Raw genomic sequence first — 26,072 nt, forward strand, 5'->3', positions numbered from 1 at the left:
TGCCGCTGCCAGGCTGTGCTGGGCTGGGGCTGAGAGTGCTGGCAGGCAGCTGGGTGCTTCACAGCACAGGCTGCTCCCTCAGGTTTAAAGTCTCATCACGGGCTTGTCAGAAGCTGGGAACCTGGGTCAGTCTTCACACTGCCCCTCTTTGATGTGGGCTGTGCAGAAGCGATTAGAGGAGTTCTTATAACACCCCTAACAGAGGCTGAGATCTGGTGCTGGAATGCTCGTCTGTGCCGGATGACAAAGCCCCACTGTGATACCTCGCAGGCATCCTGAAACATCACAACCAGACAGCAGTGTGCTGTGTCAGCCTCTTCAGTCACTTGCAGCAACACATGTGGTAGCAGCCTCCTTGCAGGCTGCTCCTGGCTTGCAGGAACTACCCTCGGAGCTGGGTGGCTCTTACAGCCTGGAGGGGTCCCCTCCAGCTCCGGAAAGTTTCTTTGTCTGACACCACTGTTCACCAAAGCCTTATCAAAGTAAGCTAAGTGGCTAACTGCTGGCCAGTGCTGCACTGAGTAGTGACTGCAGCTGGAGGTGTGTTTGGGAAGATGACACTGAGGAGAACCAGGACAGGAGAAGCCTCACCGTGTGTGCGTGTTTGGCTGTTCACCTGTCCAGACACAAAACAGACAACGTTCCAGAAGGTGTTGGTGATACCCTTGGCACTGGGTGGATCCCAGTCCCTCCTCTGTCCAGATACGACCCCAGTAACAACCCAATCACCAACCACTGGAGGAGAGCCTGCTGGGCTGGCACAGCTCACTGTCACTCCCACGGGCCCAGAGCGTCAGGAAGAGAATGACCAACAGTCCACTTTGACATCGCAGTTCGCTGACGGGTGCCACCGTCGTTAACTGCACAGGTAATAACAGGGATGCTAGTGGAGGTTTGATTTTACTTGCTCTGCGTGGATATAAGTGGCAGATGTCTTTGCAATAAACTTCATTATTGGATGCTAACGACCTTATGCAAATCCAACCAATCATGCTGAAGGCACAGCTGCTCAGCCAAGCCAAGCAGAAAATCAACATATCAGACATGGAACAACCCAGACACTTTCTCCACCAGGTACTTGAGAGAGAGCGAAAAGACTCGACCGGACACAGCAAACAGGGATGGATCCTGCACGCCAGACACTTGTGTCAAAAACAAAGCTTGTGCTTCATTTGCAAAATTCAAGTTGTTTGTCATCTGTGTCAGTGCTGGGTGGAAGAGGAAGAAAATCTACCTCACCATGCTCAGGTAAAACTTAACAGGTTCCACTGCCCATGGTTTGCTTAAATACTGGCTACGGTCCCTCTGAACCTGAAAAGTCACAGCTGTTAAGGAGACATGTCTGTGAATGAGACAGAAATAAAGTGATTCTCACAGTTCCTACAAGCAGTGGCACACAGACATCACACAGCTTCCTGGGAAGATGAGCAAACCTCTGGGGCAGGTCCTAAAAGCCCTTATGTGGGTACAGAGACTGGCACCACCTAGCCAGGGGTGCTGTCCCTCACAGAGACGGCATCTCTTCACACAGAGCCCCCCCCACCGTGACAGAGCTTTGGCATCTTCCTGGGCATAGGCACCTCACAGGACATCCAACCTTCCTTCCCAGATAAGCCACTGAGCTTCCTGCAGTGCAAGCAGAGGAACACGATAGGCCATGGCTCACTCCCAGTCCTGCTCCTGAGGTCCTGCACACAGACAGGGACACGTGCAGCTGATGAGCGGCTCCCACGTGTCAGGTGAGGCTCTGAGCCTCTCGAAGCTGCTTCAGGTCTCCTCGGTGGCTGACCCTGGCACCAGCTCATGTTTCCAGGGACAACTTGCAAGCAGGCAGAGGAGTTGCAGGGCTGGTGGCCACAACAGACACACCACAAGGGACCTCCCTGTCCCAGGACCGGTACTCCAAGCTGAAACACCCCTCATAAGACAGCAGCTCAACACAGGGAAGTTAAGATGATCCCCTTTCTGCCTGCTTGACAGCAGCCTCAGCAACCCTGACTTCTGAGAAGCTGCATATCCCTGACTGCCTTCAGTGAATCTGCCAAGGGCTTCACTCTCTGGGACAGCCCTGACAGAGACTGATCTCTCAGGAGCTCCCCAATTTCCCCTGACAAGGCGCAGGGCCTGCCTTTTCACTTTGCCATTTATGATGTTAAGAGCTCCTTGCTCAGCTCAGGTAATTACCAGGATCCTGCCAGCCCCCTGTTCGCCCTCGCCAGTGCTGACACAGATGAAGCATCATGTATCAGAGTGAAAGAGCAGCACTGCCCTACTTGTATTCATCTCTACATTTTACATTACCTGGGGATCCCAACTATGACTAGAGCTTCTGTGTGCTTCCAGAGGGACACAGGCAGAGATGTTACACTGCAGAGGAGAGCCAGCCTGGAGAGCGAGGTGCTCCCCTGGGACTGCAGACACAGTCCTTGCTCAGCCCCAGCCCTGCGGCCCAGGCGCAGGGGAGTTAATTAAGCTCACTCTCTTCCTCTTGTACCCAGCAGCAGCACTGGAGAACTCATGCATGTGGGACAGCACAGGGCTGAAACCCTTCAGAAATAGGGAACCATGAGTATCAGATACACACTTACTGAGCTGCACAGGCCCTGTTTTGATGGCGTATCTCTCCGCTCAGCTCTTTCTGCCCTATGCCATCAGCTTACCAGCACCCACGTGTGCTGCCTCATGCTGCAAACCATCCATCAGCTTCCCGGCCCTAGTCTCAGGCCTCATTTCCACCTGCATCCTTCTCACAGCAAAACAGGGGCTATGCCTGAGCTCAGAGGAGCAATGGGCTGCCAGGAGAACTGCAAAGGGAGCACTACAGGTGGAGCCTGCAGACCTCGTGCTGTTTGAAAGGTCAGAACCAAACGGAAGGTGGGAAACAGCAACTGTGTGCTTCATATTCTGCACAGACTCTCCTGCTCACTGTTAAGTGTATCAGTCCTATAGCAATTGTAATGAAGATAAAAGGCAGGAAGGTATTTCTTGAGATAATTGCTGCTGTCTTCCAGCAGTGTTTGCAATGAGAGGAACTGCCTAAACCATCGGGACCTGCAAGTTAATTTTCACAAACCTTCCCTTGTTTTAGGCACAATTATATCCTACCCGCAATCAGCACATCAGTCAATCAGCAGCTAATAATAATTAGCTACAGAGCAAATACTGCAGGGATCACAGGGTGTACCTTCCCCCCCCCGCTGAGCCCCTGGCAATCATCTGTCGGGCTCAGACGTGAGCCTGTGAGTCAGTCACACTTATTCACACTCTATGGTGCCCAAAGAACAGAAACATTGGCCAGAGCAAGGGCCCAACACCTCTGGATGCCAGGTGCTGGGTCAGGGAGCTGCAGAGGCAGCCAAGGGAGAGCACCCTGTGCTGGCCGGAGCAGCCTCCTGCTCCTGCTGGGGCAGCCCCGCCGAGCAAGCAGAGGACAGGTGAGGCGGGTGGGCAGACACAGAGGGACTGACTGCTCCACAGCCGCCATCCCACCTCCCCTCCCAGCATGCTGAACCACCCTGCAACCGCTGCCTGCTCCTGGGAAGCTGGCAGCAGCGAACGTCATCCAGAGCCTCCTGCACTGGAAGCAGCAGGATGTCCTGGACCGAATGCCAGGAAGCAGATGGAAACACAGCCTGCTGCACCCTGGTGATGTCTCCCTGTTGTTGACAGACTGGGGTCATGGCCATCCTGACATCCCAGGACATCCAGAGCCCACCTCAGTCCCTGACCATCACCTCTATCACGTACCTCCTGGCAAAGACACCAGAGTCCCCAACACAGCACTGGGGATGCTCAGGGCTCTGACCAATGCTGAACACCCTCCGAGCATAAAACAGGCACACAGGTCAGGCCAGAAAGAATCCTGGCCTTAAAATACACGTCCCTCTAAGCCAGTAATTGTCGAGCAGCTCTGATCTAATGGACTCATTGGGAGGAAAGCTTCTTTCCAATTACCAGCCCTCTAATTTTACCACTGGCCAGCCATTCTCTGCAGAGCTCAGCCGTCACTCCAGCTCCCGGTTCATACATTGTGGACCATCTCAATTCATTCTCATTATTTCCTGAGAATATTTGCTTTTTAAAGCAGCTCTTGATATTTTCATGACTGCAGCAGCAATCTGTCTCTGTGACATTCTCAGAATGGAAACAGTGGACCCTTGCCAAACCTCAGGACAAAGCCCAGAATATTTCCCTGCTCGACCAGTACTTGTAGTCGTCCATGAGATGTACAGACCAGAGAGTCTCCTCAGCTCGGATTCCTGCAGCACCCAGGCAGCAGGACCCTGAAGACCTCCGCTTGCAGGGACCGCAGGCAGTTCTATGCAGGAATTCAAGGACAGCTGTAGAGATGGTACAGGAGGGCACACAACACAAGGTAAACATTCCCCAGCCTCCTCACAGGTATAAAGCCAGATTTTGTGATTTCCCTTGCTTTTATGCTACAAATGATTTCAGGAAAGAATCCTAACAACAGCAAGTCCACAGCACTGCTTGTGAAGCCTGACAGAGAAAAATGAACCTCAAACAGTGATGGTGTTCAGTGGCAACTGGGAACTAGATTTGCTTTGATAATGGTAAGAATCCACTTCCAACTCTGCCTCCCCTATTTGTATCCTAGTGCTGGATGCCACTCTACAAATAAGGTTTTGACATGCTGACATAAGTAGTAACTAAATGAGAGCAACTTCTATGATGGGCAGACCAGTCATTGATCACTGACTGTCCTGGCACCTCATCTGCCCGTTACCAGCCCCCACCACATCCTCTGAAGTTAGAACTAGCTGATCTCTGAAGTCCCTTCCACCCAAATCATTCAATGAAATGACAGTCTTCTGTAGGGGGTACCATGAGGTTGGCCCTGGGCCTGAGAGGAGCTTTCTAAAAACACCTCACCACCCTGGCCCCCATAAACTGTTCATTCCATGTTCAGCAGCTGTGCTGCTGCAGCCAGGCTGCTGCTGTAGCACGGCCTCCTCGTGCTCTCCCACCTGCACGCTCAGTCCCTCCGCTGCCTCCTGGGATGCCCTGACCACCAGCATGCAGGGGAAGGGTTGTGCTGGGGCTCTGCATTTGTGGCCAGGTCTGGGGCCCCCAACACAAGAAAGATGTGGAACTGTTGGAGAGGGGTCAGAGAATCCACAGAGATGCTCAGAGGGCTGGAGCAGCTCCCCTGCGAAGAGAGGCTGGGGGAGCTGGGCTGGGTCAGCCTGGAGAAGAGAAGGCTGCAGAGGGAGCCTGCCAGTACCTGAAGGGAGCAGAGAAACAGGAGGGGAATCAGCTTTTTAAAAGGGTAGATGATGTCAGGACAAGGGGGAACCAATTAAAACTAAAGGAAGGATGGTTCAGAGTAGATATTAGGGGGAAGGGTTTTTACAGAGAGAGTGGTGAGGGGCTGGAAGGGGCTGCCCAGAGAGGGGGTGGGTGCCCCGTCCCTGGGGGTGTTCAAGGCCAGGTTGGATGGGGCCCTGGGCAGCCTTGTGTAGCTCCAGGCCTGGAGGTTGGTGTCCCTGCCTGTGGCAGGGGGTTTGGAGCTCTATGATCCCTGGGGTCCCTTCCAACCCAGCCCAGTCTGTGATTCTGTGATTTGTGTGACACTCACAGTGGAGCTTTAGCCCACAACAGACGTTGCCAGGTGCTATGACAACAGCAACCAGAACCTTATGAGGAGAAAAACAAATCACCAGTAGGCCCAGTCTCTCTGCCTGCACTGGGCGGCTGCTGGCTCAGCTCAGCCGCAGACACCAGGCTCCTGACATCACCAGGCCCAGGCTCGTGCGCCGAACCAGACGGGGCTGATGTGGGCAGCCCTGCTTCAAGCTCAGCATTCGCCAGCCACCTGGCTGGCGTGCAGCGCCAGAACACTGACTTCTTGCATGCTGCCGGGCTAGTTCTGGGAAATGAAGTGACTTCAGGAATGACAGAACGTTTGTGGAGATAGTCAGGCCTCCCCAAAAGGAGAGCAGAAGGGTTGCAGGGTAACAGGTTCCTCTGCCAGGGTTCATCCACCCGGCACAGGCTGATGCTGTGGAGCAGCATGGTGCAGACAAGGCACCCTGCTCCCAGAGAAAGGACAAAGTCGCTTCAGGGCTTCCTGGTTAACAAACAGACTCTGTGGTTAACACAAGCCACATCTGCTGGCACAACAGCTCCGAATTTGCTATAAATCCACAAGATCCCCATCCCCAAGACAATGCCACTCATGCTAAAGGGGGAGCTGGAAGGGAATCCCTTTGCTTTACTCCTCAGAGTCACTCTTATTGCCTGCCAGTGCCGAACACCCCATCAGGAAAACCCCAGGGACAAGGAGCGCTCTGCTCTCTCACAGTGGATCCTCCTGGATCAGTCTAGGGAAACACAAGGAAGGATGCAAGAGGCAGAGGAGCCCGAGCAGCTGCCTGACCAGACAGTGGCAGGGAAGGGAGCCGAGCAGCAGGTTGCTGCCAGCACCCTCTGTATTCCAGGGGTGTACAGGGACTGGGGCAGCATCTCTGTACTAACCAATGTTTCTCTGTCCTGAAACTCCACTGACACCGTTCTGCTCTGCCTGCAGCGCAAGCTGAGCACCTGACTGTCTGCAGGAGGGTGGCAGCAGCCCCACCAGCACCCTCCCTGCACCCTTACAACACCTGGAATTTCATGTACCCATGGCCACACCAGCAGCTCTGGGCTCCCATCAGGGCCCACACTTGACTTCTGGGACAGACTGTGTCTTCAGCAGAAGTCTCGGTGCTGGATCCTTGTCTGCTTTATTACTCTGCCCCTTTCTTGCTCTCAAGCCTGCAGCAGACCTCTACCAGGGAAAGAGCAGGCCCACAGTCACTAGGAAACACAGCCAGCACAACCATTGTGGCCCAGACTGCAAGAGCAGCATATGGTCCCAATAATTGGCATTAAGTTCTCCTTAAACTGCTTCTCCACAGTTTTACATGTTTCCCACTGATGGTCACAGACCAACGAAGAAGAAAAGCAGCCTTCCAACTCTCCTCTCCCAAAACTCCTCCACAATGCAGGAGGAGGAGGAGGAGAAATACAAGCTGGTGGCGCAGTCATCGAGCCAAAGGTCAGTAGCGACCCCAGTCTGAATGACTTCTTGTCGGTGAAATTAAAGCTTAAAAGATTAAGAGGCCATGCCAGCGAACTGTGTGACAGAGCTAGGTTAAAATAGATTACAAAAGTCCATCCCAGCCCCTTCAATAAACAATGTTCTACCTGGTTATTAAATCTCTGCTCAGACTCCTTGTCCCAGCTCCTCACTCTCTCTCACACCTATCTCCTGGGTATAGTTCCGCACCAGAGCACACGCCAAGCTGATGGCTGCCAGAGGCACCCCCAGTGACACAAGGGTTTATTTATCCCCACTGGGATAGAGGAGAGCCCTCAGAACTCTAGGCTGTCTTCCCGGGTACAAGAATACCACTGGAGCAGGAGGAGGCAGGTCAGGCAGTCATGGTAAGTCCTGTTTCACTCCAGGATATTGAGGAATGATGCCTGGCCACCAGCTAGACCCTTTGGCATGGGATGTAACTGGAAGAGCCTCTAAAAACCCAAGAACACCTTTGGCACAGCCCAGCATTCATGGTCCCCTGCTCCACCCAGAGCAGCCTGTCACGCTCTGGGGATGAAGGCAGAGGAGGACTGGGGGACAGGCAGGAGGAAGCAGCAGAGCTGCAAGGAAGAGAAGTGTCTGGACAGGGGACATTTCAAAACTGAACAACTCTGGCTCACAGGAGAGCTGAATGAAACAGGCACTGACTGCTGAGCACCCCACACCCTCGCTGACAGGGGTGGTGAGAGCGCAGTGGAGGGAAGAAGGTGGTGAGGAGCTTGTGAGGCACAAACCTGAGTGTGAGGGAGGACTCAGGCACAGGCCTGGGCAAAGCTCATTCTCCCCAGACACAGCTGCTGTGTGCTCCTGGAGGAAACCCCAGTGCAATGCACCCCAAGGCAGATGTCAGGCTCCACACCTGCGTCCCTGCCATGCCACCCAGCGTGCATCTCCGTGAGATCTGGCTGGACTGATGTTTGGAGGGCTGCATCTGCTCCCATTTCACCTCTTGGGGCATTCTCTTGCCTTCTCCCTCCTTCTCTTTGCCAGCAGAAAGCAAAGCACAGCAGCCAAACAAACCACTCTGAGGCTGTACAGCCTGAGCTGCACAACTGAGAACACACATCAGTGTCACAGGGGTACAGGCAGTGAGGGGGAACAGCTACAGACACATCCAACCCACACGGCATCAGCACCTGGGGCGTGAGGACAGCTGTAAGGTGTTCCATACACTGAAACCATCTACGGCTCAGGAACCGCACCTGCTGCCCAGGTGAAGCAAGGCAGATCTTCCTCAGGATACTGCAGCAGGACACAAGAAGGAAGAAGCAAAAGCATCTAAGGCCCAGGGCAACGGCCAAGCAGGCTGCCTTCTGCCACCTGTGAGGGTCAGCTATGGTGCTCTCTTTAAATATGCCTTGCACAGAGTGCAAAATGCACCAGAGGCTGAGTTCTTCAGCTTCCAGAGGCCAGTTTAGGACATTTTAAAGAAAGATCCAATTTCTGGAGTGCAGGTGCTAGCTCAGACAACCCAGCAGACAGTTTTGGCTTAGCCATCAAACCGCAGGCAGCCTGCACCGACGGTCACGTTTTCAGAGCTGGTCCTCCTGTGCCAAGGACAAAGACCTCAGGAGATTTCAGTGCTCTATGAGTGAGAAGAGACAGAAACTGAAAAAACCCACCTCCCTCCAGTCCAGAACCTTTACTGGCCATCCACAAAGCGTCATCAGCACTAATTGGAAGAGAAAATGAAGTCGCTTTCAGGGCACCCAAACATTCATTTCTACTTTTCAGTAACAAACCATGGCACAAGTATTTGTTATATAACCCAGAGCTGCCGTGGTTCTGCAGTTTGTAAGAAGCCCCCCAACTCTTAGGGGTTTGATGGGCAGAGGTGTCGCTGACACATGCTGGATTTGAAACCTCTTCCAGTTTTTAGTGCTGTTTAAAAGCAGAGGGGAGGAGGGGTCTGTAATATCCCTAACACAACTGTCTCCATGGGTATTTAAAGCCATTGTTAAGGCTTCCCTCAAGCTTGCAGCACAGCTACAGCTCCAGGCAGCCCCACGGGTGATCTCCCCAGCCCACTGACATGACTCCTACCCCTCCATTTTCCAGCCCAACCTTGTCCTTGGCCACAGAGGAGAAAGGGACACTGGTTTCCACCTACATCAGTAAGTTTTGAGCGTGTGAGAGCAGCTCTTCAGGAGCATTCCAACACTACCACAGATATTTAAAAGCCCTGAAACAAGGCACAACAGCACAGTGTACAGTGTCCTGGCTGTGGCTGGGACAAAGGTAGTTCTCTTCCTAGCAGCCATACAGTGCCACGTTTGGGATCTAGGGTGAGAGTAACGTTGATAACACACGGGTGGTTTCAGTTGTTGCCAAGCAGTCAAGGTCTTTTCAGCCTCTCATACTGGGGTGCTGAGGAGAAGGCAGGGGCCCACAGCGCTGGGAGGGCCAAACATGGCTGAGCCCAGCTCCCAAAGGGACATTCCACATCACAGGGCATCAGGCTCCAGATCTAACCAGGAGTGAGCCAGGGAGTGGTTCAGCTCGAGAAGAAGATGAGCACTGGCTTGGGTGGTGAGCAGTTGTTTATCCTTTTATCATTATTACCATCAGCATTACTCTGTTCTATCTCTTTTCTGTCCTATTACCTGTCTTCACCTCAATCCACAAGTCTTACTCCCTCCCCCTTCCACCTCTTCCCCCATCCCACTGCAGGGAGAGCGGGCAACTGGCCTGCCAAGCTAAACCAGGACAAGCTGTGTTGGTTCCAGACACCCATCCTGCAAGCAGCTCAGTCTGCAGAATGAGTGACTGCAGGGCTGGGGCTCCAGCTACACCAAGGTGATAAATTCCTTTAAGATTTCAAAATTAAATACATAACCTTTTTTAATTACTGCCTTGTTCAAGGGCTTCTGGCAGCCTGCTCCCAAGCTACTTCAGAGGGACTGTTTAAGCACCAAGGGCTTTTCACCTTCACAGCACCAGCTCCCAGCAGGTCTGGAGCACGTGGGCACTGTGGGGCTTCCCACTGGAGACTCGCTGTGCTGCCCAAGGGAGCCTTGTTAAGGCCTTTTAATGACTTCAGAGACATGTCCGGAAGGAAGGAAGCCTCTCGTGGTGGCTGTGGCTGCTGGGATTACAAACCAAGGGTGGGGGGGGTCCTTTAGCTTTGGGCAAAGGCAGATGTGTGGCACACACTCCATCCTGAACTGCCTGTGAGGTGCAGCAAGGCTACAGCTGGCAGGAAAGAAGAAATGAGGAAAATGCAATTGCCCTGGCTACTGAGTAGGTTCCTGTACCTCCAGAGGTGCTTCCCTGGCATGGATAAAGCTAGCCAGGAGGAGTCAGGTCAAGGAGCCACACAGCAGAGGAGCGAGAAGAAGGGATCTAGACCGCTCTCGATGCAGGGAAAGCTGGGTGCTTGAGAGACAGCTGTGGGGTGGATTCATGACCCAGGGGAAAAACCTCTCTGGAGAAAGCTTTTCTCTCAAGCCTCAAGAGATGGGGATGGGGAGGAGGAGTCAGGAGTCAGATCAAATGGAAAGAAACCTGGAGTATCTGGGTGCATCATCACGGGCAGGAGCAAGCACTAGATGCTAAGAGATGAGGGAGTTCAGCCCCTTGCTCAACCTGGGTCAGGAACGGTCACAGGGATGAAGCCAGGGCTCACAAGGTGTTTCCTGCACCCCCTGCAGAAGTGGAACAGGAGCTGGGACCTAGGAGAAGAAAAGGGGCTCGCATGGCTCAAGCAGCTGAATGCTCCCAAGAAGAGCTGGGCTGTATGGGCACTGACATGGGCACTTAAACCACAGCCAGCCCAGCAGCAACATCCTCGTGCAATGCTGAGGCAGAGCAGCAGGAGCAGCGCCTGGAGTCAGAGGGAGCTGCCCTCTCCACAAAGAACATGCCACAGGATGGCTCTACATTCAAGGGAAAACCAGGCCCGTGTCAGCTCTAATTGGCCTCTAAAATGACAAGTTATTCTTTTGTTTTTTTAATCTCTCCCTGCTTTGTTTCCCTGTCTTTAAAACATCCCTTCATCTCACAGAGGTTTGGGGGAAATTAATTAATTGTCCATCAACTGTTCAGATACAATAGCGATGAGATCGGCACAAGTTCAAGAGGAAATTAATAATTCTGCCTCTGGAACAGGGCTTGAATAGAGCCTGGTAAATAAGGCAGAAGGGCACACACTGAACAATGAAGGGAAAACAAAATCATGAATAGCTGCTCATTAAGTGAGCAAAGTCCATTCTGTGCACGGAGGGAGGCAAGGCCCCCGTGGAGACACCAGCATGGGACCCTGTAATTAAAGACTGTGTACTAATGCAGACACGCCAGGGGCACAAATTAAGGTTGGACCAGGGATGTTACCACAGCTATTTTCTAACTTTCCCGCATTTGACTTTCAACCTTAACAATGCTCTTTCAGTGCAGTTTGTAGGCGTGCAGTGCCGTACAGAGGTGTGGGCGCCGCGCTTCCCTTCCCCAGTTCCAGCAGCAGGACGCCTACTCTCATTTATTCTGAGAAGTGTGCACTTACTGGCCATTAAAGGCTTAGAAAGAGTCGGTTAGAGTTGGTGTTCAAGTAAATGCACACCTGCTTTTGGGGCTGTAGGTTTGTTCCCTTTTCTAAACAACGTGCATGTAGCTCAACCCGGCATTTTCTTAAGCCAATGAATAATAATACATCCAACCACAGCACATACACACCACCACCTAATGTAAAAATAAAACATGTCTTAGAGAGAGGTCAGTATTTTGTAATTCAACCTTCTGCCAGTCAAAACCCAACCAACAAGAAAGAAAGAAAAGGCTTGTGCATGATACTGAGCAGCTCTGCAAAAACAAACGGGCGCTTATGGAAATGGGCCTCAGCTCCCTCAGCTCCGGGTTTCCCAGCCCGTGGGTGTGCAGCCCTCTGAAGCACTCTGCTTGGGGCAGCTGTCCCGTCACCTCCAGCACAGGGACCCCTCCTCCCCCAGCTCCGAACTGGGCACCCCGGGAGGGGATGGAGCGGCCCTGCCACGGCTGTGGCTCGGTGGGCGCTGCTGCCCGTGCTGCTCTCCTGGGCTGCCACCATCTCCAAGCCACCTGGTGTCCTGACCAGCCGGATCCCAAGGTGCTGCCACAGCCCCTGCACACCGTCCTGGCCAGCACATACAAGCTCTCACAGGAGCAGTGCTGCTGCAGCGAGGGCCAGACACCCCCATAACCCCCACAACACCCTTCTGGAAATCAGCCCCTGACCATCTCGAAATTGCCCCTTCCTTGACAGAGGGGAACAGAGCAGCAGCCCTTCTTGTTCAGCCTGGCAGTCAGCAGCCACCATCTCCCAACAGCCAAGCACTCAGTGAGGGGTTTTGATGAACGGTGAATGCTAAGGCCACGTGAACATCACTGGGTTGACACTGCCACGGGAGTGGGATTAGTTGTCTGCTCCTCCCTCCTGACAAACCCAAAAGCCTTCCAAGCCTTGACCCGGGATGCCTGAAGGTCACTTTCCAGTGCAGAGGTCCCAGAAAGCAGGTCTGTGTCCCGAGCATCCTCAGGGGAGGCTCATGGCTGGTAAATTCGTGACTCACTGGCCTCATCTGAGACCCAGAGGACTCCAGCTGCTGACCCCGTGGCTCTGAGCTCAGCAGAGAAGACCCCGCTCTAAGGGAGCTGGAGCACAGCAAGCACAGCAGCTGGAGCAGCAGCCTGCTCCAGGCTCACCTACCCCACTGCAAAGCAACTCCAAACTGAGATGCTGGCACCCAGCAGAACGGAAACCCAACTGCCAGTGAAACGCAGCACCTCTGTCTGTGCATCTGCAGAGACGTTACTGATAATACAATCAAACTCCTACTAACACAAAACAAAAAGATCCATCATGCCAGTGAAAGTGAATGACTTTTTGGTGAAGGGTTGGGAGCAGAGAAAAATGAAAAGCACAGAGCTTTACACTAGAATACTGGAATTATTTAAACTGGGGGGTTCCTCTCTGCTCGTTTAAATCATGTTTCCACGCAGCGATGTCGATCACTCCAGCTCTCACCCGGCCCCTGCAGCAAGCAGAGGTTAAGTGACTGGATGAAACCACATGCAAATCACTAGCAGAGTCAGGGGAAACGAAAGTTGGGAAAAATCAGTCCAAATCTCAGTTCCTGGCTTGAGAGAGACTCGCAGACCACACTTAGGATGACTTACAGCACCCAACTGGTGATGGCTGCCACGCCTGGAAGGCTGAAGGCATTTACAAGAGCGCTTCAGCCTTCAGAAACAAACATCTCCCATCTGCACGTGGCCTCTCGACAAGACTGACACTCTCCATCAACCTCCCAAACTCTCCCAAACCCCTCCAAGCTGTGGCTTGCAGCTAGCTTTTTAGCAGGTTTGAGGCATGCAATCATCACCACAGAGAGTAAAACTCAGAAGGATTGCCTCCTCTGCTGCCGTGCTGAACAGCTGATTGTCTGCATTCGCTTGGGAAAAGCAACCTGAGCGAAAAGTCCTACACATGACAGGAGAGCTTTTCTGGGGAGCACAGCTTCATGCTCAGGGAAAGGTTTGGTCATTAAGTACCAGCCTGGATCAATTGGGCTTTCACAGTGAGAGAGAGATACAGCAGCACCACTAACATGCCTAACTTCCAGTCACACATTCCCATGCAAATCAGGGGAGCTTGGGTGGCTGCTGCTGGGGGCAGTCTTTCCCTGCAGCCCTCCCCACAGCTAAAATGTTCACCTTCACACTGAAGAAGCTATGGCTCTCACAAATAAAACTGGATGACAGATTGCCCCAGAAAAGCTTCATCTCTCTGCATGCCTTCTCATGCTGACCAAGTTACACAGGCTTGAACTTCCCCAAGTGCTTCTGGAGCTGGCCATCCTATCACCCTGTCCCGCTTCTCCTCTTTACAAACAAGCCTGCACAGTAACATCTCAAAGAATAGCTTACCAGACTGTAAAAATACTGTGGGCATGGTGGTGAATGCAGATTCAGATACTTAATTATGCAGTCAATCATATTCAGTTGCAATTCAGACAGCAGCTCGGATCTCATGACTTAATTACTTTAATTGCAGACGAATTGCTTATGTTGTCATAAGCAGGTTGACACATGGAAGACAGTCAGAAGTTATACTAGGAAGGGGTGTCCTTACTGCTGGCAAGGAAAGAAGCTGGGTTCTCCTTGGAAGCATTCAAAACCGGCATGGGCAAGGCCCTGAGCAGCCTGACCCCGCTCTGCAATCAGCCCTGGGTTGGGGAGGTGAGGGCTTGGCATCAGAGACCTCTAGAGGCTCCTTCCCACCTAACCATTCTGTGGTTGGAGGTGTGAGGAACGAGACCAGCCACAAGCCAACCTCAGAACTCAGGCCAGCCCGACCCCGTGCCAGCTCAGCACACACATCTCAAACCATCTCACATAAAAGCAGTATCTTCGTGATGCTCTGGAAGCACCAGCATCCTTTCAGAGGCACCCTGCACGGCTCACCGAAGTGGGAGCGTTTTACCAGCCAGAGGCACAGGCATTTCCTGGCTCCTTTGGGCTAAAAGAGCCAAGATACAAGCGTCACAAGGTGTTTTTCAGTAGCTACCAAGATGAGGTGTTACATAGCCAACTGCCATTCCTTTGACCACCCACATATCTTGGGCAGCCCAAAAAGCCTGAGCTGACATTTGCTGCTCTGCTTTTCCTTTCAGAACTGCAAGAGGAATAGCATAGGGCCCTATTAAAAAAGAATAAAGCCAGAGAAATTTGAGGCGAGGTTGTGAACCTGGCAGCTGATTTCACAGCACAGCCAAATCACAGGATGAAGCCCAAACTGTCAGGAACCATTAAGTGCTCTTACCTGTCCTGCGAAAAGCCCACACACGCCAATAATACAGAGAATGTTAAATACAGCCGAGCCCACAATGGTTCCAACGCCTACGTCTCCTTTTGTGATAAAAACACCTGAAAAACAAGTGCAAGGCAAGCTGTGTAAATTGGAAAGAGCAAAATTTTCCCCCACAGAAAATTGCAGGCCTCACACCCCATTAATGAATGTGAGGGCATGTAGCATTTCTGCAGCCTTTTCTCATACCTAATTGGGTGACTCGCAGAGGAAGGTGCAGGGTGAATAAAGGGGGCAGAGCTTGCCTTCTGAGGCATCCCAAATAGACTGTCTCATGGACAAATACCTTACACAGGTCTAAGTAACAACCTCCTGGTTCCGCGACACAACCTTACAGCACAACACATCATGCAACACCCTAAGCTGATGGGAGCAGCTGGTCAGACACAGATCTGCAGGAAGCCATCTCCCCCAGGACATCCCCTCACAGGTATCCTCTCCTCCCAGCACCCCGTCCCGCCAGCTTCAGGAGGCACGTAGGAGTGGAGCTGGAGCAGCTCCAGAGCTGCCTGGCCACTGGCTACTTGCAACGTGAACGATGCCTCTCAGGAGGAGTTACAGGGCTATCTTACACGCTCCTTTCAGAACTCTTGTTGTCAGATTTGGTTAAAACTGGCCAGTGAGGTTGATGGTGAAGGAGATGAGCTGACAGACACACGCATCGTGGTACCGCACAGGATTCTCTCCTTGGACAGGAAGCCTAAAAATAACTCCATGTCCCGCTGGCTGTCAATCTCTTTACATTCACACTACCTTTTAAGGTTCCAGCAGTATTTATCTGGCCAGCACAGGTTTGATTTTTTTCCCCTCACTCTATCCTTTTCTCAGAAACATGTCACACAGCAGCAGTCACCCACCAAGCAACGCTCAGCCTCTGATGGATTACAGCACAGCGAGATGGTGATCTGACCATTGGGGCTTCTCTAAGCCGCCTGAAGGAATCTGGTTTTACTTTCACCCTGGTGCAGCGCTATCCTTAACTGGCATACAGCCCCCACCTCAGTCCAATGTACGTTCCTACACTTTGGGGCTTTGCTTCTGTAACCAGACCTCTCTGCAAGAATCAATTTGTGCTCAGCATCCAGTAGCTGTGACTATGGGATCCTGGGGGGCATCAGGAGGAGTGTGGGCAGCAGGTCACAGGAGGGGATCCTCCCCCTCTGCTCTGCCCTGGTCAGGCCCCACCTGGAGTGTTGTGTCCAGTTCTGGGCTCCCTGGGATAAAAAAGACAGGGATCTCCTGGAGAGAGTCCAGAGGGGCTACAGAGATGATGAAGGGCCTGGAGTATCTCCCCTATGAGGAAAGGTCGAGTGAGCTGGGGCTGTTCAGCCTGGAGAAAAGAAGACTAAGGGGGGGATCTTATTAATGTTTATAAATATCTTCAGTATGGGATGCAGGGGGAATGGGCAGCCCCTTCTCAGTGTCTGTGGGGACAGGACAAGGGGCAATGGCTGCAAGTTGGAGCACAGGGAGTTCCACACCGATCTGGGGAAGAACTTCTTCCCAGTGACGGTGATGGAACCCTGGGACAGGCTGCCCAGCGGGTGTGGAGTCTCCTTCTCTGGAGAGATTCCAGCCCCGTCTGGCCACCCTGTGTGACCTGTACTAGGGAGCTGCTTTGGCAGAGAGGTTGGACCTGATGATCTCTTGAGGTCCCTTCCAACCCCTATGATTCTATGATCTTCTGGAGAAAGTATCTAAGCTGGTAATAATTCTCCGTGGTAATGGGGAGCCCACCTTAACCTCCCAACCACTGCTCTGATGATGATCACCTACCAACAGCCATGAGGATGAATAAAGTTGGAAGAATGCTTCCCCCTGCTCCAGGTGGCACACATACAGCTTCATTTTCTAGGAGCTGAGTGCTGTCCCCTCTTAGCTCAAGGCTGCTGAAGGACCACATGAGTTTCCCAGGTTTCACAGGCTGAGGACTGCTGAATCCTTTGATCACACTTCCCTAAGTGGAGAGTTGCTTTGGTACTTCGACGCCCTGACCAACTTGTGGCTGTGGTAAAGCATTTCAGATCCTCTTCTCCTCCCTGCTCTGGCTTTTGTGGAGGGATTTGCTGTCAGAAAACTGACCAGAGTGGGGGTGACGGCAGAGAACCTGCAGCTGAGGGGACACACAGCTTACCTGGGTACTGACCCAGCAGGCGGGAGGTGCATCCCAGGGACAGCACGCTGACAGTGCAGGAGAGCGGGCAGGAGGAGGGAAGGCTGAGTGTGCAGAGCTCAGTGCTGCGCTCTTCAGCTGCGCTGCAGCACGGCAGAGTAACAGCCAGGTGAGCTGAAGTGCCCTGGCTTGATAGGTGAGACCAAACCACCCCCATGGCAGCCAAGCCGTGCCAGGACGGCACTTCCTCTAGCCAGGACTCCCCACAGTCTGCCCTACGTGTGCCCAGGAGGGAAGGGTCTGGAGCTGTCATGGCCCTCACAGGTGCTCAGCAATCCCATGTCAGTTTGCCAGCCAGGGAACCGCAGAGGTCTGAGGAGGCAGCAGCGGGTTAGTTACCTATGACAGATGTAAACAACTCCGGAGCAGAGCTTCCCGCTGCCATGAACGTTGCCCCGGCCACGTCTTCGCTGAGGTGCAAGCGCTGCAGAGAAACACATCACAGGCATCGGTTACAACACTGAGAGGATGAAGAGATCAGACTAGAGACATTAAACCCTGCCAAGAGTGGGGAAACTGCTGGGATGTGCAGAGCTTTATGTCAACCAAGTTTAAGTACAGGGGGAAAAGTCATCACAGGCATTGGCTACGTAAGTTAGAATCACCTTGTCAAGAGGGCTGTGATACATTTACAGAGGAGAGACAGAGCAGTGCTCACATACAACAGCAAGGCCAACAACAGGTCTCCTCCACAACCCCACCAACACACACCTTACCTCGGCTGCTTTGGCCTGTGAAGGGCAGGGCTGGAGCTCAGCCTTGCTTCATGCCCAGCTGCCTTCCCTGGTACAATTCCACTGCTGGGCACTGAACGTCTCCTCACCCCCTTTACTCTCACCACGGGAGATACTCACCCCCTACAGCCTTCCCCTAGCAGTGCCCAGGGACTGCCCACCACAGGGGTTTCTGAAAAGGCCCCACCACTCAATGACAACGTCATGGGCACACACTGTCTCCCGAGATTTACTTGGCTAATTACTCCTTTATGCTTTCTGCATTCCCACTGCTCCATCTGCTCAAGTCCCTGTTCAGCCAATGCCACATGGCTCTTAGAGACCACGTGTCTTGCTGGCACCCTGCACAGTTCAGAATCATAGAATCACAGACTGGGCTGGGTTGGAAGGGACCCCAAGGATCACAGAGCTCAAACCCCCTGCCACAGGCAGGGACACCAACCTCCAGGCCTGGAGCTACACAAGGTTGCCCAGGGCCCCAGCCAACCTGGCCTTGAACATCCCCGGGGATGGGGCACCCACCCCCTCTCTGGGCAGCCCCTTCCAGCCCCTCACCACTCTCTCTGTAAAAAACTTCCCCCTAATATCTACTCTAAACCTTCCTTCCTTTAGTTTTAATCCATTTCCCCTTGTCCTGCCAGTGACTACCCTTTTAAAAAGCTGATTCCCCTCCTGTTTCTCTGCTCCCTTCAGGTACTGGCAGGCTGCAATGAGGTCCCTCTGCAGCCTTCTCTTCTCCGGGCTGACCTAGCCCAGCTCCCCCAGACTCTCTTCGTAGGGGAGCTGCTCCAGCCCTCTGAGCATCTTGGTGTCTCCTCTGAACCCTTTCCAACAGTCCCACATCTTCCTTGTGTTGGGCCCCAGCTCTGGACACAGGACTCCAACTGGGGAGGGCAGAGCAGAGAGGGACAGTCACCTCCCTGTCCCTGCTGCCACCCCTCTGCTGATGGAGCCCACGATACCATTGGCCTTGTGAACTGCAAGAGCCACTGCTGGCTCATGTTAAGTTTCTCATCCACCAGAATCCCCAGGTCCTTCTCAGCAGGGCTGCTCTCCAGCAGCTCTTCTCCCAGGCTGTATCTGTGTCTGGGATTCTTCCGGCCCAAGTGCAACACCTGACACTGGGCAGTGTTGAACCTCATTAGGTTCCCCCGGGCCCACCTTTCCAGTCTGTCAAGATCCCCCTGGATGGAGGGGATTTAACAAGTAGCTAAAAAAAGCTCCCCCCCGACCCCACCCCCTCCCCTGCAGCCACAGACTGCTGAGCTGTCACTACACAGAGCTGGCACGCTCAGGGGCGGGCGAGTCAGTGCGTGGGAGCGAGAGGGAACAGCTGAGGGTGGTGGGAGACGCTTCCCCAGGCAGAACCGGCTGCTCGCAGCATCGCCTGGCAGGGTGGGCTGAGCCTTCCTCTCCCCTCTTCCTCTGCAGCAGTACGGGGTTTCTCTGCGGTTTCATCACTACCGAAGTACGTCTGCATAGAGTCAGGGGTTACAGGAATCCTCCCACCAGCCTTACCTGGACTGCAGATCCCACAGAGGATGTTCTAGGCCCCTGTGGGAAGGTAACACTATCCGCTGGCCATACACATGCAGCAACAAATTCTGTACCTTGTTATGGGGACAAGGAGAAAGGGAAAGACGTGCCCTCACCAGGAACGCTTTTGCAGCAGGAGACCTTTGCTGCACTGCTATAAAGGCTCATGGAGCCGGATTAAACACAGCTTTATGATTAATGATTTTGCATAGGATTAAAACTATTGCAGAAGTAGTTCATAGGTCCCCAAGTAGATCCCCAAAGGCAACTTACTTCTGCTGGATTGTCTATGGAGAGACTGAGACGGTCATCCTACAATAGCTTGTCTGTAACTTGACGGTGTCTCTTGAAAGAAAAGACTGCCAAGCCAAGGAAACGACCTGTGCTGGACCTTGTGTGGGGATGGTTTAACTGCAATCTGTAGTAGGTTTCCTCGAGGCCAGTTCCTAGCAATTTATTGCCGTGATTAAGTTGATACATACTGTGGTCATTAAGTTCATACAAAAGAGTGGAAAGCAGAGCATGCCACCTCAGAGACAAAAGTGTGTCCTCTGGCATCTGCAGACAAAGGTTTGCAACTGCTGTGCGAGGTCAGTCACATCATGTAGGAACAAGGAGCAGCTGGGCAAATGCAAGTACAGGCTGGGTCAGAAAACACCTGAACACCAGGGCCCTGGTGTAACTATGACAGCGTGCCAGTATCTACCACAGCAAGGGGTCGGGAATGAATTCTCATCTCAACACACCTGCCTGGGAGCACAAATGCCTCCTTAGTCTAACTCAGCGACCACTTCCCAAGCTCGATGGAGCGAAGCCGAGAAAAGGTGTTTATTTGAGAACTAGTGCCTGTAAACCGTGAGCAACTCCAGAGTAACTGTCAGTTGGTCTCCTAGACCGAAAACGCTTCTGGCAGGAGGGTCTGAAACCTCCTGCGCAGGGCAGGACTGTAGGTGGAGGCTGGGTTACTGATGGCAGATCCCAGGTGAGCACTAAGTCATGGCCATTTAGAGCTGCCAGCACGCTGAGCGCACTGTGCGTACGGCTACGCTCAGCACAGCCTCTGGACATGCCTTCCTGCAAGGGGTCTCTCCCCATACCTTCCCACTCTCTTGCTCTCATTTCTTGTCTGTTAACAGAGCAGTGAACACCCTGGAAATCATCACAGGCCTGACCTCATCAGGTGATGGAGGGAGACTCAGGTGGTCTTCTCCCCTACAAAGCAGCCCTGGCTCTCCAAATCAAGCTGCTCATTTCACAGGGTCTTTATCTGTATTTCACAGGGTCTTTACCAACAGGCAAGAGTGGATACTACCCAGAGGCCTCAGTGGTCTTTGGGAAGTGACCTGAGCCTTTTCCCACGCATTCCTGAGCGCTAACATCACGGACAAGCCACGGAAAGCTGTCTGTTTTGAAGACAAGCCATTCTGGACTGATAACATCAGGAGTAGTTGGATCAGGGAACAGCACTGCGTGTTTCTTTTGCTATCATGTATTTACAAAACTGCTTAATTATGCATAAAACACATAAATAAAAGGCCTTCAATGTCCCCAAAAAGCCCTGAAGGGAAGAGGGGCCCAAGGCAGCTGGTTGGTATCCCAGGGCCAGCTCCTCCGAGCTCAAGAGCGACGCACCCCAACACAGAGGGGGTCAGGCAGTGACACCAGTGTGGGTGGATGAGATGCTCCTGGGCAGCTCAATGCACACAGGAGGCTACAGAGGGTGGAAGCCAGAGCAGGCAGCTCTAGGCTGCATCCAGGGCAGCGTGACCAGCAGGTCGAGGGAGGGGGGGTTCTCCCCCACTGCTCCACTCTGGAGAGACCCTCCCTGCAGTGCTGTGCCCAGCTTTGTGTCAAGCAGAGAGGCCTGTACGGCAGGGTGATGAGCTACAGACATCAGGTCGGTGTACAGACAGCCTCCGTCAGAGCTGTCAGAATGTATGATTTCTCCTGTCATCTCCCCACAGCTCCTGCCAGAGCTCTGACGAGCGACACTCTCTGCCAGGCAGACAGGCAGGTGTCTCCTCCAGCTGACAGACACATCTCACTGGCAAGGCCAAATGGTGTTTCCTACAGGCAGAGATTTCACTGCCCCAGACTGACGTCGGAGAGCGCTGGCGGTCGGTCACTGCAGGCACATGGTCTGTGTTCATTCTGCAGCTGTCTGAGCAGATTTAGGCTAAAATCTACTCCTTGTCTCCTAAAATTTCAGTGTGCCAACCTCAGCAGAAGAGGGGCAGAGTCCCTTGCCATCGCTGGAAGCGTTCAAGAGCTGCTTTACAGCTGACCTAGCTGTCCCTGCTGCTTTACGACTGACACCCACGCAGGGCAGGGTATGAAACTGGTAACTCTGAAGGCAAGGTACATCTGCAGACACACACAAACACCAGGCAAGAGCAGCCACCACGGCATGGGGAGGGCTGCCAGCCTGACAGCTCCTGTGCTGGGCACTGCACAAGCAAAGCCCAAACACCCTGGGAAGTGAGCATGCTGCACATCTGCAGCATCCTGAACCTAAACCAGGGGTTCATTCCTGGCCAAAGCCCAAGCAGGCAAACCCAGCCCTGGCACAGGCTGCCCAGGAAGCCCTGCTCTGGCCAGGCAGCACTCCCAGCAGCAGCTGACGGGGAGCCGATAAGGCCCACCATGAAGGCACTGGTGGTGTGCAGGTCCTGACCAGCTGGGCAGCGGGAGGCAGTGTCCTGAAGGCACAGCCCCCCAGCTCCCATGGCTCCAGGACCACATGCAGGGGCAGGACCCAGCCCTCAGGCAGCCAGCAGAGTGCTTGGCATCTCCCCCTCCCTTAGGTGGTATTTTGGGTTTGTTTTGAAATACCAACACCACATCTAAACTCTCTTGGGCATCTTTTCTTGGCCAGACTGGCACCTGGGAGGTTTCTAAGTGTTAAGTTAGTGGTATATGAAACTGAGAAACACCCTGTGGATCGCTATTTCCAAGTCAAGAAATACAAGGTTATCATCTTCCAAGTCCCCAGGGAACTGAGTGACATGCCCGAAGCCATAACCACGCCAAAGCGCCATTCCCTATGTGGGCAACAAGTAACATCCCAGCCCCCTCCCAGCCTCCCATGGCTGGATCCTACCTCAAGGGCAGGGTTTCTCAGGTGGAGAGGTGGGAGCACGTCAGTGGTAGGAGGCACAAGACAAGCTGACAAGCTGCTGGCTTATTACCTGGAAACCTGTGGGGCAGCCAGCACTGCCGGGGCGCCTGCGGAGCGGCGCTGATGTGGTGAACTGCTGCTCTAGAGAACATGTTTCTTCACTGTGGTACATACGACCTCAGGGTTTAAGTGGTACGATGCATCCCCAGGAATCACTGGAGAGGTGACTGCTAGCTTTAAGAGTGAGCATCAGCCAAGCTTACCTACCAGCAGACTCCCAGGCCATCTCCAGGAGTGAGAGCACATGCTGAGCCAACACGTGCAGAGTGTTGAGCAACTACACAAGAAGCTTTAAGACAATAATAGTAAATACACTAAAAATAGTACATACACATTCTGAGAGCTGCTTCTAGGGCAGCACAGGAGCCCAATGAACATATAGTACTTACTTCACAAATCTTTTCCAACGAAGGGACAAAGAAATCATCGCAGACAATGGCCAAAGCATAGAACATGTACACGGCCTGCAAAAGAACAGAGGAAGTGTTGAGTGTGGAGACTGACAAGCAGAAAGGCACCTCAGTGTCCCAGCTCATCTTAGATTTGTTTTGGTATATATTTAAAATAAATTAAAAAAATGCTCTTGCAAGAAGAATTTGTGGGGCGCTGTGGGATTTAGTGGAGAGATCAGAAGGTAAAGTTCTTACAAGTCATCAGAAGCTTCCAACATTTTATCATCATCACAAAGAGTATTTTTTAAATTCTCTGGATATTGCTACACCACACTTCAGCATTTCTGCCTTCCCTCCCCTGCCATTGCACAGCACAAGGCTTTTCCATGGTCGTGTTCTGTGCCAGTGTACACCCAAGAGGAGCTCCTGAAACGCCAGTGTTTGAACAGGGGGGAAGGAGCTCGTTCTCCATGGCTGCTGTGCCCTCCCCTGTCACCTGGGATCCCAATGGACACCCTTGCCAAACCCCACACAGGATCAGCCCCTGGATGGAACCCAAGGGGCATTTCTGTGTCATTAAACAGAACATGCCTGATCTCTGTCCTGACAGGCAAATGGCACAGCATGGCTTATGTCCAGGCAGCTAAGCTCCTGTGCTCCCCAGGGAGGGACACCTGGCCAGGCTTGCACCCGTGACCTGGCTGGCTCTGGTCTACCAGCACAGACGGGTGGGAGGTGACCTACTCCTCTACCACCTCACACAAACTCAGACAGTGTCCCACTCCTATCAAAGCACAGAATTACCACTCCTCCAACAGATCCTCCTGTTCTGCCTGTCTGAAGCTTACTGCTGAAGCTCAGGTGTGGATTTTATCTGGAGGGAATGCAGCAATGTAAGTGATGCTCTGGGGTTTTGCTGCAGTTTTAATTTTCCAGGAATGGGTTCAAATCCCCTCAATCCCCCCCAAAACCCAGAGTCCAACGTGCCAGAATTTAAGTACTACTTTGCTGCAAAGAAGCCGATAATTTCTGTAGAAATCTCAGCCATGAAAACTTTTCAAGCTCAAAAATAATTCAAGTTGGCTTTTTTTCAGAATTAAAGATAGGAATTTCATTATAATGGGTGATTTTGGCACCGTCTTGGAGATTCAGTGCTAGGCTGTCACCCCGGACAGCTTCTGTGCTCCTCTCTAACTCCTCACTAACAGGAATAAATGAACTTGGGCTTTATGAAACTGTCCCTGCAGAACAGCCCAAAGGAGCACAACATAAGCAAAACTCAGGTCTCCAACTCTGCCAGGTGCAGCAGAGACTTTGAACTTGTAGAGGGAGCGCTAGCTGCTGTTCAGAGCTGGGCCCCAATACAAGAAAGATGTAGAACTGTTGGAGAGGGTTCAGAGGAGCCAAGAAGATGCTCAGAGGGCTGGAGCAGCTCCCCTACGGAGAGAGGCTGAGGGAGCTGGGCTGGTTCAGCCTGGAGAAGAGAAGGCTGTGGGGGGACCTCACTGCAGCCTGCCAGTGCCTGAAGGGAGCAGAGGAACAGGAGGGGAATGGGCTTGTTAAAGGGCAGAGACTGGCAGGACAAGGGGGAATGGATTACAACTAAAGGAAGGAAGGTTTAGATGAGATATTAGGGGGAAGTTTTTTTACAGAGAGAGTGGTGAGGGGCTGGAAGGGGCTGCCCAGAGAGGGGGTGGGTGCCCCGTCCCTGGGGGTGTTCAAGGCCAGGTTGGCTGGGGCCCTGGGCAACCTTGTGCAGCTCCAGGCCTGGAGGTTGGTGTCCCTACCTGTGGCAGGGGGTTGGAGCTCTATGATCCTTGGGGTCCCTTCCAACCCATGCCATTCTATCATTCTATGATTCTATGACCTGAGACCAGCAGAGACCTGTATAAACAGAGACAGAGGAAGCAAACGGCTCACAGACACTGTACATCGTAGAAAGCAGCACCAGGAACAGCCCCAGAGAGCGACATGGCCAAATCCCACTGAGACACAAGGGAAAGCAGGTGCCCAGCTCCAGCCTGGGTGTTTTGATCTGCTAATCATATTATCTGCAGTCGTGCCACAATTTTCCCTTCCTCAACATACAGCAATGCCTTTCAAGAGCACTAATCTCTACATCATCATCCCTGCAGATTCAGTGCATCCTCTAAGTGTGATAGAAGCCACACTCACAGAGAGCAGGGCACCACATGGCTGCTCTCTGCAATCTGCTGCTGTGGAGGCAGCCAAGCTCTCCCAAAGGGGCAAAGGCAACGGGGATGGAAGGAAGACAGCAAACAAAAACACCACACACTCAACGCCAAACCAGGTCACCTCAGCATCTGTCTCCACACGTTGCACACACACACACACACACACACACACACACAGAGTCTCTGCTGCCTGTGTTCCCTCACTGCTTGCTCAGCACATGCAGAGGTCCTGCATGGCACATGGTGCTCACCAGAAATACCTCAGCCCAGATGGACATCAGGTGCAAGAGTTACATCAGCTCAAGTGTAGGAAAAAATCCTTCTGAGTGGCTTTAAATGGCCATTTGGATGATGTGAGGGGTGTGTCTCCCCTTCCTCCAGCCAAACAAGAATGGCAAGGCATGCCCACGTCCTGGTAACCATGGGCAGGCACAAAAGCTACAGCTCAGCACGTTCTGGTTTTGAGAGGGCAAAGCCACAACCCAAAAAGCTGACGAGGAAATATCTTTGTGTCCATCCGTGCTGGGATGTTCATAGGATCAGGTACAAAAGGAAAGGCAGAAAGGGGACTGAAACAAGGCATAGAAAAGCCAAGGTGAGCAGCCACACGATCCCTGGGAAGGCAGTGGGGAATGCCACGCTGCTCTGCCCGCTGGAACAGGTGAGATTATCAGGGCTGACTGCAGCACGTTTTAACAGGAGGCTGGCAGCACAGACCAGCTGAAAGCACGCCAGCTCGGACCCTTTAACACGTATTTTTTGATGACATCACTGTTGTCACAGTTCTGATTTTGTCTGGGAGTCTTCCCTAATTTAATTTAGCTGGCCTGAGTGCAGTATGGTATAAAGGGTCACAATTTAAGGACTATCTGGCCAGAAAACCAGCTTGGTTCAGAAATTACTGTCCACCACCCTTTGTAAG

At 52.8% G+C, this 26,072-nt stretch overlaps 1 protein-coding gene across 1 annotated transcript in view; it reads right to left on the reverse strand.

Annotated features, from left to right (window-relative positions):
• SLC24A3 (solute carrier family 24 member 3) overlaps positions 1 to 26,072 on the reverse strand; it is a gene marked incomplete at both ends in the record, with an annotated part of 148,814 nt that overhangs the window by 33,741 nt on the left and 89,001 nt on the right. The window contains 3 exons of the mRNA XM_084262148.1: positions 14,898 to 15,001; positions 17,455 to 17,539; positions 22,953 to 23,027. Coding sequence (XP_084118274.1) covers positions 14,898 to 15,001; positions 17,455 to 17,539; positions 22,953 to 23,027 — 264 coding nt within the window. The remainder of the gene's footprint in view (positions 1 to 14,897; positions 15,002 to 17,454; positions 17,540 to 22,952; positions 23,028 to 26,072) is intronic.

Source organism: Gallinula chloropus, assembly GCF_964237585.1.
Source record: "Gallinula chloropus genome assembly, chromosome: 3".
NCBI classification, from domain to species: Eukaryota; Metazoa; Chordata; class Aves; order Gruiformes; family Rallidae; genus Gallinula; species Gallinula chloropus.